Source organism: Drosophila busckii, chromosome 2L, assembly GCF_011750605.1.
Source record: "Drosophila busckii strain San Diego stock center, stock number 13000-0081.31 chromosome 2L, ASM1175060v1, whole genome shotgun sequence".
NCBI classification, from domain to species: domain Eukaryota; kingdom Metazoa; phylum Arthropoda; class Insecta; order Diptera; family Drosophilidae; genus Drosophila; species Drosophila busckii.
In genome coordinates, this window is record NC_046604.1 from 7,198,640 (window position 1) to 7,216,905 (window position 18,266).

An 18,266-nucleotide genomic window follows, 5' to 3' on the forward strand; every position below is an offset into this window, starting at 1 on the left:
CTGCAGTCATAAATAAGGAAAGGGCAAGCGCATGCCTTAACTTGGCCTGGCGCATGAGTTTAAAATAATTAAAAAGCAGCGTGCCTGCCATTGATTATGCCCTGACTGCAAAATTGATGAAGCACAAACTCTAGACTAATTACAACTGTAGCCTGAATGGAGGTCTCAATTGCTGCCACTGTACGATAAATGTAAAGGCCGCATAAAAATTGAAAAACTTGCGAAAAGGTTGAAGTGTGCATTTGAATGGCAACATTGAATGCGTATACATTGGCCTCCATTCACATTCACATGTTAATTAAATAGAGAGCAACAACATGGCGTATGCGTCATGCTGGCAAGCACTCAAAACTCAGATACAGCTACAGGCTGCTCGACTACTACAAGTCGACTGCCATTCACATCAATTTGTTGGCTCTATGCATTGAGTTGTGGCTCTTGGATAAACTGAAGATGAGCACAACGATAGATTGTGTATGGCAGCTTCGAACGTCAAGTGCTACTCAAAAATTTGCAGAATTCATTTATGCAAATGAAGTGGCTTTTATGGCGCCGCAGCCACAGTGCGGCGCATGCTTAGCAGCAAAGGAGTCAGGGCACAAAAGGAGTCGAGTAATGAATGAAATTGTAGCAGATTATTCAGTGCCTTTTGCGCAACAATTAAACAATTTGCGTACATTTTGAAGTGCACTAACATTTTGCTTAACTAATTACGCACCCGCTGGGCCATAAGCCCGTCGAGTTCATTTGCACTGATGAACCTGAGCGCCCAACATTTTGAATACATAAAGCTCAATTAGCAAGTGCGCGTGATTAAGTGTAAACCCTGCCCAACGGCCATTTCTTAAGACTGGTAGTCAGTTTACTTTCATACACTTTGACACTTTTATAAAAAATAAAAAAAGGAATCATCAAGCAAATGTATGCCGCAGAAAAAAGGAGGCAGACCCAGAGCCCATAAACTATATATATTCTAGATCTTCAAGACAAGCTGAGTCGATTGGTCTTAAAATATTCCAATGGGTGATGATGCGTAACTCTGCAGTACTAATTATAAGAACTGGTAATTTTATTGGTAATGAGAAATCATGCTAAGTATGCTAAGTATTTCAGAATTTAAACTTAAGTAGACGCTAAGTCGTTCAAGCATTCGAATTTGTTGATTTAAAATATGAAACGAAGCAGACGGATGGTTGTGAATTCACTAGTGATTAATATAAATTGGTGACTGCCTAAGATATCTTGCCTACTGAAGGGAAGCTGTTACGTGTGTATAAAAGCTTAAAACTGTAGCAAAAAGTTGGATGCTCCTAACTTTGAAACGTTCTTATTTGTAGCAGTTTTGTTTTTAAATTTATATCCTTGAGCGATTTAACAAATGTGTTTAGTGAGTGTGGATGTGGATTCCCGAGTTGGTCCCATTCCTGCTCTGAATAAGTCAATTTTTCAACGTAATCATATTTTAAGCATAATCGTTTATCGTTAGATTTTATATTAAGAAATCCTTTGCTAGATTTGATGGTTTGATAATCATATATTATTATATGCATATCGTTAATTGTACAACTGAATATCTTAAGCCTAATATAAAGCCTGCAGTCATCTATGAAATCAAGTATGAAGACTTTAAATTATAAGCTAACAATTTAAAATACCTACATTTAATAGTAGCTTCATTTTTATGTGACTATCGTAAATGTCCTAAAATGCAACCCCAACTCAGCGGTAGAGCTTTATACTTTCAAGAGCATTGCATCTGCTTCTTTTATTTTGCAAATTTGGTTATAGCTTAAATGCTTTGGCGCTAGTCAACACGTATGTTGAGTTTTAGAATTGAGCTCGGGGGTTTGCAGCTTTAGCTTTTAGCTCCCAGCTCCCAAATCACTTTTCGAAATAAAAAAGTATGCAGAAGCACACTGATTTCGAATGCTGGCAAAAGCAAGTGAACATACATAACATACATATGTAGCATATATAGTATAAATGCAACAAATCTATATATAATATGCATGTGACGGCTGCAGAGCTTTAACGTTTCGGCCAGCGGGGATTATGAGCTCAACATGGGGAGAACGAGCGAGAGGTTGTCAGTTGTTGATTAAATAAAAGAGTAACCTTACTACACAGCAACAACAACAACGAGCTGAATAAAAAAGCGAGCAGTGAACAAAGCAAATGCAAGCTAAAAACCGTAGCTGGAAAAAATTGTACATTTTACATCGATTCCCAAGGCAAGTTTTAGTTTCGCAGCAACAAATGAAACTACTAACTGAGATGCAGCATGCAAAAGAGACTAAGGGACGGAGCGAGAGAGAGAGCGCAATGACTGCAGTGCAAGCGAATAAATAATTCAGGCCGAAATGTCAAACAGCGTCGTCTAAGGATGATTTCTGCGGAAGTTGTTGGCATGGCCCCCACTCCGCCCCACCCTTTCCCATTCCACTCCGCTTCTATCTAGCTCGTGAATAAGTAAAAATCATTGTCTGATGCCTGGGCTACGGCCAGAGTATAGTGCCTGCCTTTTGTTAAAAAGTTGTTGACGTTGATGCGCCACTGCCAACGTGTAAAAAAGGTGAACAACCAGCATTTGTAGACTTTGAGCAATTCGAATGACATTTCACAGTTACACTAAACTACAAAAATTAACGAAATACAACCAAGCACACTCCGAGCTCTCGGCCGAAATTGATAGCCACCAAAAATGAACACATCAAGCAGCCACAAAGCCAACTCAGCCACTTGGACCACAACAATTGCGCACGAAAATAAATAAAAATAATTTTCAAGCGCAATTGCTGAGGCGTTTGAGCCACCCTCAATAATACACCCCGCCAGTGCTCAGTGCCCAGTGTTCTTCTTTTTCTTCTTTTGTAGCGGTTGCGTTTCATTACTCGACGGCAGTTTATTAAAAAATTTGTATACGTCATGTCCAACAGCGTAGAATTTAATAAAAACATCAGCGCAGCAAGGAATCACAGCACTTGACGCAGCCAACCCTCAATAACCGGGCAAAAGCTAACCAGTCAACCTCCCCTTATCCCACCCCACCCCCATTCCCATTCCCATTCCCATTCCCATTCCCTTTCCCTTCAGCTGGAGCAGGCATGACGCACCGGAAACTCGTGCGGGCGTTATATTTGCTTTTCTTTCTATTTTGTACGCTTTCTGGCGAGCAGCATACGCTTTGACCGTTAGCTGACATCCCTCACAGCGTTTGTGACAAGGGGATGGCTTCCGTTTCGGCATACACCCCTTCCCCTTCCCCTTCCACCCCACATCACCAACACAAAACACCGTTTATAGCCTCTGGGCTCTGCTGTTTTTCTTCGATTTTCCTGCACGGATTTTTATGCTCTGTCTCTCTCTCTCTCTCGCTCTCGCTCTCCGCTATCTATCTATCTGCCTTTGTTTTTATCCTAGCTATGTGCAACTGTTGCTTCATTGTCGTTTTGTTTTTGTTGCAATGTGTCGCATCATTAATTTTGTACAGTTATTTGCTTGCACGACCCACTGTCTTCCTTGCCCTTGCCTCGGTTTCGAGCTGTAACTCATATCACGCCTTTTGTAGCTGCGACCATCGCCTCCATAAATTTTGATAATGTGTCAATTTATGAATGGAACGCTCAGAGGCCAAGAACTGAAGAGTGGACGGCCGGGGGCGTGGGCTAGCAGACTGTCTGCTGTCAGCATATTGATTGTTTTATTGATGGAACCTAGTTGAGACAGTCGAGAGCTATTCGCACTGATTTTATAGATTGACAAGTGTGCAAACTGTTAACAACTTGATAGTTGCCGGCTTATAAACGCCTTACAAACGGCTCTTATTCAGCGTTCGGAAAAGTTTTACTAAATTAATGGATGGCTATATATAAGTTTCTTACAAACTGGGATGCCTTGATATCAATTTTCATTTTTATAGCGTAGTAAAAATATCTTTAGAAACATCTGTAGCTTTTAAACAGAAGGCAAATTAAGTAGAAAAACAGAAATGCTTTATTCGATGCTGTATGATTTATAAACTCACAAGTTTTAAAAATAAATTTTCATTGAGTTTAGCATTTGATGGACTTAAGGTGTATCACAGGTGTATTGAGCAGTGAAAGTGCAAGGATAAAAGCATTGTATAGGGGAAGAGCAGAAGTAGATCAAAGTAAATACAAACGCAAAACTCTCTTCGAAATAATAATAAACAATAATTTTAGGGATTGTTGGATAACTCTACTAGCTCTTATTGCAAAAACGGGAAGAATTATGCGGTTATCCGAGCTGCGTATACTAAATTTATCGGCCTTCCATATTATGTAGAAATTGGAGTACATAAAAATTAGTTTTGTGAGGATTTTATCTTTGTTGGATGTTGACCCTGCTGGGAAAATTTAAGGAATTAATCTTAACATATTCTAGTGAGACTTGAGCACGATAAGTTGAGATTAAAGCATTACATACATAACTGAAGTATTATATTAATGGCTCAGGAAATTTAAGCTTACTTTAATTTAATTATAAACACACCAATCAAATAAATAATGCATAATCTGCTGATAAAAATAGGAGATAAAGAGATTTTATTGCTTGGAATAAGAATTTTCAGTGGCGATTAAAAATGTAATAAAAATAAAATAAAAGGGGAAATGGTGCCAAATCGAAATTACAAATATTATCTGTGATGCGCAGTCAAGGACGAAAATCAAATATCTAATTTTGAGCTATTATAAAAACAAGAAGAAAAGAGATAGTTAAATAATAAAATAGTATTCAGTACCCAGTATCCTCTCTCGTTTAATATTCCGAGTAACAAATGTGAAGCTGTAAGCTAATGATGTTAAATTTGGCCGAACAGCTACAAAATTAAAATATCAATAAGCGTTTGGATTGTTTAATAGCGAGACTGCTAAGGTCAGCGACTTACTAATGAAAATACATCAAATATGTATGTAAATGTAAATGTATGTATATATGAGAGCCTCATCATCAATAAATATTATAATACATGTTTGCGCGTGAGTTTGTTGCTTTTAAACTAATTGGCGAAATAATTTTCATTTGATTGAAGGATTGCCGCACTAAAGTGGGCCACAATTATTTACATAGCTATAGTAATTAGATATATGCCACAATTGCATATATCAGGAGAATGCGGGGGAATATATTTGGCGAATTTCTATATAAAGCCGTTAGAATTGTAGTGTCTGCGTAAAAATAAATTATTTATGCTATTTGCTCTCTCTATGTAAACATGTACATATGTACTGAAGTGATAGTGTGCGTGTGCGTTCGTGTGTGTGTGTGTAAATGCCGCAGCACACGCACATACGGCATGTATTCATTTGTTTGTAATTAGGGATTAAGTAAGATTACAACCATCAATATCAATTATTCGTGTGCCTAGCCACATGCCAATGTATTTACCCATACATGTGTTTATTAGAATTTATGCACAGCTAAAAGCCCAGCTAAAAGAAAAGCCACCAAGGAACAACAGCAACAACAATACAAAAAAAAAAAACCAGCCCAAATTAAATGTGGTAGGGCGAAAAAACAATAACAATAGTTGGCGCACAATACATTAAATAAATTAACGTTGATTTAATGGCATGCATATTCATTAGACCACAACAAAAACATGCTTATGTGTGAGAGTGTGTGTGTGTATTTAGTTAATTGCAATTAAATTTGACCGCCGCTTGTGGGGTACACCCCCAAAGACAATTCGCACACATTTAGGCAGATAGCAATGTCTATTGGGCAACTTGTTTTGTTCTCGATAAATCCGCTTATATACCAAACTGACCGCAAGTGCATGGGCATAAATATATGTGAGTATATTTATATAACAGAAAGCTGACAATTGATTGGAATTACTTGCAAGGCATGTCTAATATAGCATTAAATGCAATTTGCATTAAAGCAGAGTCGCTTTTACCTAAGGGTGGCTCCACTAATGAAGAAGAGCTTAGCCACATAAATCCTTTTTTTTAAATTATCGTGGCTTTTAGCCATAGCTAGAAGTAAGCAAATTTTGCAATGAAGGAAGAACTATGAACGAGAAGAGGATTCGATTCTATTCGATTTTGATTTGTTCTTGCACTGCTTAATAATTGTTTTGTATTGTAATATGAGCTGTAACTACATTTAGTTTTGTGAATTAGCAGTTTACATTTAAGTTTGCATTTAATTGCAAGCTATACATATTAATCATACAAAAATAATTTGAAGCCATTGATCCATTTAAACTGATTACAGTTAATTAAAACCAATACTTGCATTACGTATTTGATGTATTTTAATACTATTAAAGGGTATCGAATTTTATAGAATTTCAAAACTAATCTGCGGTCATTTTCTAGTTCTCTTTGCTTAGCTGAATGTATATCACTAAAAGGCAGAAAGTAACAATCATATTTCAGGCATATCATATTTTTGCGTATCTTTTCGAATAAAGTACAATGGAATATAGTAAATAACAGTGATAGCAAATATACTATCAGAATTAACGGGCTTGAGCGACAAAAATTTGAACGTTAAATTTAGCTTTCTATACTAATATTTTAATATTGAATATCGTAAATGTAATCTTAGCCAAGTTAGAACTTAAGTTTGAAGCAACCATTAGAGCCGTCCCTCAGCATCTCCACCAAAACCTTGCAATTAAAAAGTCTTTTAACTTTACAGTCGCTGCAAACTAAAACTAATGAAAAGTCTCTGTGGAGTTGGCGCTGTCTTGGCGAAAAGCGCAAATTATTTTACGCATAATAATAGAGAGGGTTTCGCTCAATTTTCATTTTGTAGCAACCGTAATTTTCGCTTGAACTTTGCGCTTAGTTGGGTTTTTCGTAAAAAGAATTGCAAATTACATGTGTAATTATTTTAGCCGCAAGTCGCTTCGGCTGGGACTGTGGCTTTGGCCATGGCTGGCTGTCATAAATGTTTTGGGCGCATACTCTAATGTCATTTACAATTCTCTTTCATTTTGCGAGCTCTAATTTAACAAAATTAGCAAATAAAAAAAGTTTGTATTATTTTCTTTCCGCAAAATTACACAAATGTAATTCAAATGCCATGAGCCGGGCAAATGACAGTGCCCAGCATGTCCCACACCCACACCCACACCCACGCCACTCCCTTGGAGGAGGGCAAAAGTCAAGCTGCCAAGACGAGGCCTCAAGAGCAAAGCAGCAGCCGCAGCAACAGAGAAGAAATGTAAAGCGTAAGAGCAACGCACCCAAGCTCATTTTCAGCGCAACGAAAAGTTTGTTGAAAATTGTATGATAATTTAAATATACAAACAAATTTGTGTGGCACTTTCAATAAAACTTTTGCCATTTCTTATGCACGCAGCCCCGCTGGCAATTGTCCCGTTTGAGTTATTAGCGTATTAAGTGTGAAAATGACGTGGATTTTCAAATCTATTCCACACACACACACACACACACACACAAACGTACAGACTAAATGCAACTCATCTATAGAACTGTCAGAGTTGCAAATGATTGATGGCACTCGCAATTGCAGCAGCAGCCATATAACAATTGAGCGCTGGCAAAGCGCAACACTCTGAATTGAAAAAGAGATGGAAAACACAACAAAAACCTTATCTATAACCCCTTCTATACCTGTCACTAACTCCCCCTCCCCCTTCCAAATGCCATGGCTGTGAATGAATGAATGTATGCTGCAATTTTGGCGCTGTCAATTTCAAAAACTGAAATGCCACATTTGCATGACAGCTCAATTCCTGAAATGTTTGACATGCTCCAGTGTTTCGCATCAACTGTGTGGGCTTTATCGCCTGAAGCTTAGAAATTTATAAGGCGTAATGAACTTATCTCATTTCTTGGAATTGTTTTAATTGAAACTGATTTAGTTAGGGCTGCAATCGTAGGTCCGAAATTAAGGCTTCATGCAAATTTTGAATTACATTTATTAAGGAATTTTATTACTGTTTCTGTCTCAGAGATAATTTTGACAGCTTTCCTTTTCTATAACCTTTTGCAGCCCTGGCACAAATAGCAACTTTGTCTGTAAACGCTTCTTGGAATTGTATAATTTGTTTTAAGCAGAACATTAGCAATTATAATTTAACAGAAGCTCAATCTCATTACTTCATTGAAATTGCTCAAAGGGGTAAACTCGATATCAATTGCAACAATAGTATTATTTTAAACTTCAACTGTCTGTTAATTGTGGGCATTTGTAATAAATATTTGCCGCAAACTCAAACTTTTTGCTTCCTTTTGTTTAATACACTTGGATATATAAAAAGTGAAAAAGGTATCATTGAAATTTAAAAGATTTGGCTCGGCCATAAAAATTCTTAATTACTAAGGCGAACTGATTTGTTTGAACTTTGTCCGTCGTGTTCGTGCGCCTATCCGTCATTTATAACTGTATGAGCAACAAGATCTATGAGAGTATGGGAGGTAGATCCGCCAAATTTGGTATAAAAGTATAAGAAGTATTCCTATTTTAATCACTTTTATTTCGGAAAATTGCATTTTCTCAGTGCGTGCGTGTGTTCGCTAGTCAAAGTGTATCAGAAAGTTGGCTGCGCTCAAGCTTAATGCGTTCTTGTTTTTATACTATTTGAGCTTTTACTGCAGTGCAGCGACACCAAGCCGCACTTAAAATGCCAATTTTCGACAGGCAAAACCACAATTAATACGCCGTAGCTCGACCCGTTTGTCTGGCCATCAGTCGCGTCAGTCTGTTATTTCTGGTCAGCTACAGTGGCAATTGGCAGTTCTGGCCAGTTGGCATTGCAATTTCAGCTTGGCCAATGCAATCAAAAAGGATTCACATCCGCAATATCAGCGATGACCTCAAAATCAACATTGTTCTCCCATCGCTCCGCTCCCCTCCCGAACATCACAGCCAAACCCCCCGAACAGGTCCATCCGAGCCAGCCAATTTATTTGTTGACCCGTGGGCAATGCAGTCAATTTTTCGACTGCCTGCCTGCCTGCAGTTGTAATCCGCTGCCACTCGCCGCCTTCCCAGCAATATTGTACAGAAATGCAATCTGTGCCAGCTGCCCTGCCGCTCGCTCATCTCTTTGTACGCTCGTCCATCTGTCTGTTATGTAAGGGCTGTTTGTTTGCTTCTTTTTTTGGAATCGCAATTTTTACGTTTGACTGCGGAAGACCACAAAATAATGACAGGAAATTATCTCAGTGAAGGAATATGCTACGTTCGCCATTGGCTGGCATCCAAAACAATTTCACTCTGTTGTGCTTTCGAACCAAAGCTCCCCTCGTCGCCGTTGACGACGGCAGCAGCAACAACTGCAACGGCAACAGCAGCAGTAACTGCAACACCAACTGCAACTGTCTCTTTATTGGCTTTGAGCTGTGTTCTTTGTAGGCTTACTGTCTGCCCGGCTATTTTGTAGTTCATTATGAGTAATTTGTTGCAATTTGTCGTCGTCGAAGTCGGGACTTTGACTGTCGACTGCTGCTTACCCCGGCGCCTAAAGTTAACAACATTTTTTAATTGAAAAATTAAATGCAACACTTTGGCTTGAAAGCCAAAAGCGAAAAGTTCGAGCAAGAACTTTTTACACCTGAAGTGACGTTGGAGCAACAACAAGAACAGAAAAGAAATATTGCCCGCAAGTTTTATAATTTTGTTAACATCACAAAAAGGCCAAAACTCCCAACACACAAAATGAAAAACACTTTGGTAAAAAGTGCAAAGTTTTGCTTCATGTTTTGCTTTCCTCGTTAAAAGGTATTTTTTGGTTTTGCTTTGTTCTTTGTATTTAACCAATTTGCAAAGTGCGCTTAAGTTTACGACAAAAGTAAATGACAATGTGTATGTGTGTTTACGTGCATGTGTTTGTGTGTGTGCGTGAACTCAAACGCCCATTAGTTTTATTCGGATAAGGTGATAGGCTAAGCTATGATAAAAATTTAAATGCAGAGGTTGCTTCTAAGCAAGAATTTTATACAGGAAATCTGCTACGAATTTGGATAAGAGTTACTTTGTCAAGTCTCATGAAATAATATTGAATATAATTTTTTCTGATTTTTTTGGTAGGTAACTTTAGCAGAATTTATGCACATGGACGTGAAGTTTTTCTTAAAGACTTTCATAAGTAATCAAATTATTTATTGGACTTTACACCGTCTAGATAGACGTACAACTCTCAGACTTAGTAATTTGCCCTCGTAGCGCTCTAGCAAAATTCGTACATTGTAGCTCAGTTAATGGAATGAGTTCGGAAGTTAAGTGCTTGCTAAGTCATTTGACATTTATTTTGTGCGTGGGTTGTTGGCATCCATGTGTATCTTTTGATACACTTAAGTAACAAAAGACAAAAGTTAGAGTTGTTAGGGTTTTCAAAAAAAGCAACTCTTCTGGGGTCTGAAATTGTGCCGTAGTTAAAGGGAGTTCTTTAGCTTTGAAAAATCTTTAAGTTGTTTTTATTACAATTTTTATTTAAGCTTCTTGTATCCACAAATATTTAATGTGGTATAATAAATTCCATCTTGTACTTATAGGTTTTGATTTGTGTGCCAACTCTAATATGTGTACCTGATATAAGTCCAAGTTTTTTAATTTTTTACACTTTATTCATTATGCATTAGAATAGACGATTTAGCAAGTTGACTAACCAAACGAACTGTAACCTTCATAATTAACAAAAACGAACCAAAAGTGCATAATATTGTTCGTTCGTTCTCTAGTTTAATTGCACTTATTTTTACCGATATGCTCGCATGTTAGGATAGGATGCAAATGGACCTTATATTAATGTTATCTGTATTTTTAAAGTCAAAGATATTATGTTGATTTTCTGACCTCGAGAGAGTTTTCCACCAATAAACTATTCGATTACCACGAATATCGCTTTAAACTGAAGGATGTGTTTTATTTTATAGAGATACGTTTAGATACGTTTGACACAAACTTAAATCCATTTAATCTCCATTAGCGTTTTTAGAGAGAAGTCGAATTCTTGATAGAGCCATCTCGCAAATTAATTACAACAAGTGACAGTTGCTATTGATTGTTGTTAAGTATTTAATTGTAAATATTTAAAATTGCAATTGTGTTGATTTAGTCGCTGCCATTGAATATAAAAGCAAACCGCAACTTCACACAAGCAAATATAATATCAGCGTAATTGAGCTAATAGACACAATTTTCAACAGTTAAATTTTACTAATGGTGCAGGTCAAGTGAAATATTTTGCACATTCAATTACACCCACGTCTGTGTGTGTGTGTATGTGTGTGCGTGAGCGTGTGCGTGTGTAAGTGTAGTTGCTGACTTGGCTCAGATGTGCGAGTTTTATCCTGCTGAAAGGTGTTAATTGAGTGGCTTCATTTGTTCAACGGAAATGCCCATCAATTAAGGTAATCACGCAACAAAGTCACAATGCCAGAGCTAGCAGCTAAACGCCACGCCCCAGACAAAGTGCCCAGATCAGACCAGACACACGGGCAGAGACACCGACACCAACACCGTCGCCGACGCCGACGTACAAAGTCCATTGAGCCGGACCAGGATTAGAGCCAAAACGTCGTGCTGTCTGTGCTGTGGTCGTTTGGCATTAACGACGACGGTCTAAAAAACTGCGTGACTGACACGCCACGTCCACCAGAGAGCATGTTCATGTCCAAAGCTCAGACTGGCCCCTTGGGTATTGTCGGGGGTCCACCGGTGTGGGGCTTGGGTCTTGGCTTTGTTATCCTGACACAAAGGCAAAAGCGCTGCTAATTGGCCCCGGCTAACTGAAAGTGGCTGCGGCTTTTCTTATTCACATGTCAATCAAAGTAACACACACACACACACACACACAGCCATCCATTAGGGTATATCAATTTCAAAGAAAATTTGCCTCCCGCTGTCACAATCAATTCAATGCGAAAACGCCTGTAGACAAATTTCGTCAAAGTGCCCAATGGTCTACAAAAATGTCAAACTGCGCTGCTACGAAAATTTACATCCTTTACCCACACACAATGCAAATATGCCAGAGTGTGCGTGCGTGTGTGTGTGTGTGTGTGTGTGTGGAAGAGAGAGTGCGCATAAAACGAGGCGCTGAAACGTGCTGCAACATCAAATGATGAGATTATCGTAAACTTCAGGCGGCCCCCAGAGCAACAGAGCCTCCTAGCTAGAGCGTGGCCATAAAAGCGCTTAATAGTCCATTAAAGGGATTAACACAGGCGCAGGCATAAGGACAAATAGGCGAACAAATTCTCTGACATGCCCATGACATTAAAAATCAAAATCAGCTAACGGCAACGCCAGCGCCAGCGGCAAACGGAGCGTAAAAGCGATATTGAAAAATGTCTACTATATGCAGAATCGAATTGAGAGACTGCTTTTATGACCAGCTGCTACTGCTGCTACTGCGCTGCTGCAGCTTTGATTATTTTGTTTGGTTTGAGTATTTGCTGCTGTCTGATGCCTTATGTAGGCAAATTAAACTAAGCTACGAAAATTGCGTTTCAGTCACGTTCGTAGCCAAATGCCAAATGGCTCCATTTCGATTTGAACAGCCAAACACAAAGCTTGAATATAAACACATGCATGCGTACATAAATAAATTCTATAAAAACAAAAATGTTGCGCACTCTGAAAATAATGCAATAAAAGTGGCATAAAAATAAAACACACACACACACTCGCAGTCACACTCACACTGGCAGGCAAATCATATCAAATAAAGAAACAAAACAACAACAGCAAGAAATCATAAATGTAATTGGCAATTTTATGCGCCAAGCCAAAAGAGAGGGGGAGAGAGCGCCTGGCATTGACTTTGACTATAATGGAAAATTTCTACAAATCCCCACAATTGTGCCATGTTTGGCAAATAAAAGTTGGCAATTGTCGCAAATTCTAAGAATAAAACAGGAAATTTTCCACAACGCTTACAAAACTGTAAAAACGCCACGCCCTACGTTATGCTACGATATGCGTATGACTTTGACGCTTTTGCTTTGGCTGCCATTTAAACTTTCAGCGACAGCTGTTCACACACACACAATGTTACCCATACACACACACACACATTTGCACAATGGGCGCCCGTTCGGTTTATTGCCAGCAATCAATTAAAACAGCAAGTCATTTGTGACAAAAACATTCACAGACATTTGACTTTTTAGGGCTCTTGCCTCTCTAGGCCCATAGGCCTTAGGAAAATCAATATACATATGCTTGTATATATGTGTGTGTGTGTGTGTGTTTGCACTTGCATGTGTTGTAATATTTCAATGTCAAACTGCAGCATTAGACATATGGGCTGTAAGCAATTTTAACGCCTGCAATTGTCGAATCGATATTGAACAGCAATCAGTAAGAGCAGCTGCTATGTTCCCAAAATAATTTCAATTTGACCTTAGACTTTGAGCTTACACCGCCATTAGAATATTTAATCACTTAATTGAACTGCCTTTGTGGATGTATTTTGAATAATTTAGTTGTGTCTTGAAGAGTTTTGTGAATTTTAAGCATTCCATATTCAAATTTTTAGAAACAAAGCCAGCACATTTCAAATCTTTTGCATGTGAATGTGAGTTGTATTTGCAAATAGACCCTCCATCAAGGCATTGCTTTGTAAAGTTAATTAAGCTGCGCAAAAATTCATGAGCCCCGGCAAGGCAACCTTAGACAAACATAAATCATGAGCATAATTTCAAAAGGTAATGTTTGAGCAAAGCGTATGAGTGTGTGTGTGTACGTGTGTGTGAATGCATTTGCCACACATCAAAGAGATTCGTCAGTTAAAGCTAAAGTATTGGCAAATAAACTCAATGCTGTCGCTTAATGCCAGTGCCTGTCCATTAAGCAAACTGTTTGCACAATAAATTGAACACACACAGACTTTGGTAATTTTCGAATTCAAAAATAAACACACAAGTTGCCACTGGACAGACACAGAAGTCTACGTGTGGGTGGTGTGCAGGGGTAGGAGCAGGGGCAGGGGTAAGAGAAAGAGTGGAGAGCAAATCAAATGTGCAGCTGCTAATATTAAATGTACACAAAACGCAAGAGTTAATCCTTATCGACAATTTGACATTGGCAAATATTCGTTGCTTTTGCTTTCATATAACGGAAACCATTAAGTTGTCAATTGCACTAAAAAAATAACAGTACCCACATATATATATATATATATATATACTATCAGTTAAGAGCGACAGGAATTGGGAAAACTAAATGCCAGGAGCAGCACAGAGAGCGCACAAGAGCTATGTATGTCCGTTTTGTGGCCAAAATGGTGACTGCGAGGCAGTAACAAATGCCACAAGTGGTCATTCAGACAAATGGCCAAATGGCGGCGAAGCCGGCGTCAGCATCGTCGTTGTTGCTGCTGCTGCTGCTCATGAATAATTCAGATTTTAAATTGCATTTATGCAAATGCCATGCGGATGCTTGCAGATTTTCGCCGCTGGCTGTCGCGATGGTGCTGGAGATTTGGAGGCGTCATTGGCACCACTACCAAGCGGCGTTGGTGACGACGCCACCAGCCACCAGCCACGAGGGCAACAAGGCCAACGCATTTGCAACTAAATGCCGACGAAAAAAACGCGCAGTGGCTGCTGCGACTTTTTCGCTAATGCACAATTTGTATGCGTCAACACTTTCGTCAGTCAACAGTTGGGCTCCACCCCACGCCACCCACTGCTGCATTAATTTTTATCAATGCAAATATCAAAATGGCGTTGATAGGCAAAGGCAGCGGTGGCAGCGATAAAGCCACAGGCTTCCAAATGGGGGCCAAGTGAATCACTGACCCGTGGCAGCACATAAAATGCGACTGAGCTTTGCCGGCCACCTGTTTTGTGCCTCAACTCTTTTAGCCAACTGCAGATGTTTTCGCTGTCTTGGTCTTGGTCTCGGTCTCGGTCCAGAAACTTGCAGATTTATTGCGCACAAACTTTTATTGCCTTCAAGAATATGTACGGGACGCAGATAAAGATGCAATCTGCTGCTTGTTCAGTAATGTTGGATGAACAAAGCAGGGCGGGAGCGGGAGCGTGGGCAGGAGCTTGGCTTAGGTTGCTGGCTCTAGTGTGGGTAATTGAAGTTGTTTCAGTGCCTTTCTGTGTGCAAGCGAGAGGGCGATAGCGTGCGTTTTGTATTTGCTGCTCAGGGTTTCTAATTGCGTTAAGTTCATTTCGTTAATTAGCTGTTAGTTGCTATTAGCATCTGGCAAACTATAACAATACAGCACACAGATGTTGCGATAATCTAGTGCAATCACATTGCTCTAATAAAACAAAGCAATTCTGTTTCACAACAATTACACAAAGCACATTTGAAAAGCATTAGTGCGTGAGATGACAACTCTAGAGACAGTGTTGCTCAAGCCGAAAACTTATCGATAAAAATATTATAAGTGCATTTTTATTCTTAGAGATGAAGTATACTTTCTAGATGTGTCAATTCATCGACCTATCGATGTATGCCTCAAAACTTTTCTAAAAAAAAAACACTATTTCTTAGCTCAACAAGGTATGAAGCTTCTCAAGCTTTTTCGATCCGACGATGTTACTCGGCATATGCCAATCATAAGTTCCCACCACACTCAGCGCAATTTAGGGGCTGCTAAACGTTGTTCAGGCAATTTGTAGAACAATATAACTGGAGTTTTATTCTGTATAAATCACAATATTCAAATAAGATAACAGGATCTATTCAGACTTAATTCTTACCGCAGCTTTTCCTCAAAGTCGCAAATGCCGCCTAATTTGCAAATTAGATACTGGCCATATGCTAAATAATCTACTTAAACTATCTTACCGCAGACTAATCGATATCAATCGAATGGCCGTCCATCGACAAGCACTATAATATTATCTTTGATCGATGCATCGTTTTATAAAGGTATCGTCAAAAAAACATCAATGTACCAAGCATCGCTGTATTTGTACATCACTAGTTTAAGAGAAGAAGTGTAATAAATTTATAAGCTGAGTCTAAGTCTCTTATTGGGCTTATCGGTTCTTTTGTTAAAGTATGGAAGCAAGCACGCAAACACCAAAGTATTTCTACAAAGCACATCCAAGGCTTGCATCGCTGATAATACAGGTCGAAAAATTGGAGCAAGAGCTTCGGGCGAGACGCGTAGTTACGCAGGACTGCATTTATCTCGGCAAAAATGGAACACAACTGCACAGTGATTTGTATCGCGGCATCAATTGGAGCAACTATAAAAGTGCGACCAACGAGCTTAGCTATCTAGTCTTTGGCCATGAAGTCTTGGGCACGCATTCGCTCACCGGCCGAGCTGGACCCTGGACGGTACTAAAAAAACGTGGGGTCAAGCCGCCACTGGATCCAAAGCATGTGGCTGATATAGTAGAGCATATTAGAAGTAAATTCAATGTAACCGAAGCGCAGACGCTGCGTATTATTCAATGCGCCTGTCGCAATTCAGGAAAATCATTGAAAACAAACATTTAGACTTTATATAGAGAGTTCATAAATAAATCAAGCTCAAGTGCAAAGTCATTGGTGGTAACCCTGTCAACCGCTTAAAGTGGACCTTGTATGTATCTGCTTCATTCTTTCGAGAGAAATCAATCAAATGAATATAATGGGACTGGCTGTGTGTGTGGCCTAAACTAAACTAAATGATGCTAATCGGATTTGAAATCGAGAACCAGAACAGAACAGAACACAATATGCCGTGCCGACTAAGGAGTGTTTATTGAGCTGGGCGCACCCAAGACAACAACTAAAGGGTCGAGGGTTCCTTGTTAGTGTAAACAAGCGTCAACCGCATGGAAATGGGCGCCCGTCATTTGATGCGAATAAATTCGATGCGATTGCGAGGCGATTTGGTATTCATTTATGCGTCTTTGCAGATAAGCACTAAATAAATAAATTCCAGAAATGGCCAAGACTGACGGGGAGGGAGCTGAGCGCAAATCTAAATAAATGACTGCAAAAATATGGCAGCAGTAAAAAGAATAAATAAGATAAACGCCGCCTCAAGCATTCTATATGGAAATTCAGTCGTTCGCCATATGCGTTCAACTTTCTCATTTATTTATAACAAATAACAAATGCTAAGCTGTAAATTGTTTGCCAGCAACTTTAAATTACAACTGTCAATCGTATCATAAGTGAGCATGAAATATTTACGTTACCTAGCTTGCTCACACACACATTGAAAGCATGTATACGTGTGGGCGTGTGTGTGTGTTGCTTGAAATCAAAACAACATGAAATTGTTTTTCCAACAGCATTTCCCATTTAGCATTTTGCCTAGATATTTCCGTGCGTTTACAGAAGGGATATGAACAACATCCGGCGTGTTTTTGGTACCATAATTTCTAACAACATTTTACTACTCATTGCATTTTGACCAACCCGAGCCCAGCCTCTAACCGATTTGGTTATTACAAACTCATATCGTGTTGTTGCTGTTTTTGCCACCGACCGCAGGGCAAGACTCACAGGGGTTGAGTGGGGGTTGGGATGGGGCAAGCCGGGTTGACCAATTTTGGGGGCGCTGCTAAAAATGCTCAAAATTTGCATTTTATATTAACGGAAACAGTTGTTGCCTTTGAGCGCACACACGAGCCCAAAATCCGCACCACTACAGCATAGCAAGGACCTTCTCACTTATGTTCTTCGCTGCCCCGCTGCTTCAGCTGGCTGCACAATTACCAAACGAATTTGACGCGTTTATGTATGTAAATTAAGCAAATTTGATTTTAAATATCTTTCTGGCTTACGCAAAGCCTCAAGCACTCAACCGAACAGCACATACAGTCCTGGCGTATGCGTCGTCGAACTCAGGACCAGGGCCACCATAAATGAAATCCTTAGCAATTGCTCCGGCTCCGTTGTCCGGCTGAGACGAATTACGAATTTAACCCCAACGGTTTTATAACTTCCACAGCTTTATTAATGTCCGTGTGCCAAAAGGAAAGCAGTTAAGAGTTTATGAGCAATTGGTAAGCGTAGCTGCTGCTAATATAAAGTTTAAGTTGCCTCGGGGCTATAAATCGCTCGAGTATATTATAGTAGTCATATATCTAAAGCAGTTAGAGTAAAGAAAAACTACAGGCAACATTATCTTCTCAGCATCAAAAACGATATTTATATTTAAGTTTAAGAGAACTATTTTTCTTCTTGATTAAATAATTTAATAGGAAAAAAACATGAAAATTCAAAACATAAAATATACAATACAATACAGTTTATAGTTAAAAAATGTTCTTCTACTTAATGCAGTACATTTTCAAGCTACTTATACTGTGGATCCAACGAATAATCGGACAAGCCCTTGTTGA

General features: G+C 39.1%; 1 protein-coding gene across 1 annotated transcript; it reads left to right on the forward strand.

Annotated features, from left to right (window-relative positions):
• The first annotated feature begins 15,910 nt into the window (after positions 1–15,910).
• Positions 15,911–18,266, forward strand: LOC108594819 (early boundary activity protein 2-like). The gene is made up of 2 exons (XM_017979994.1): positions 15,911–16,336; positions 18,208–18,266. Exons 1-2 carry the CDS (start codon positions 15,979–15,981, stop codon positions 18,264–18,266), a joined length of 417 nt encoding a protein of 138 aa, XP_017835483.1. The 5' UTR covers positions 15,911–15,978.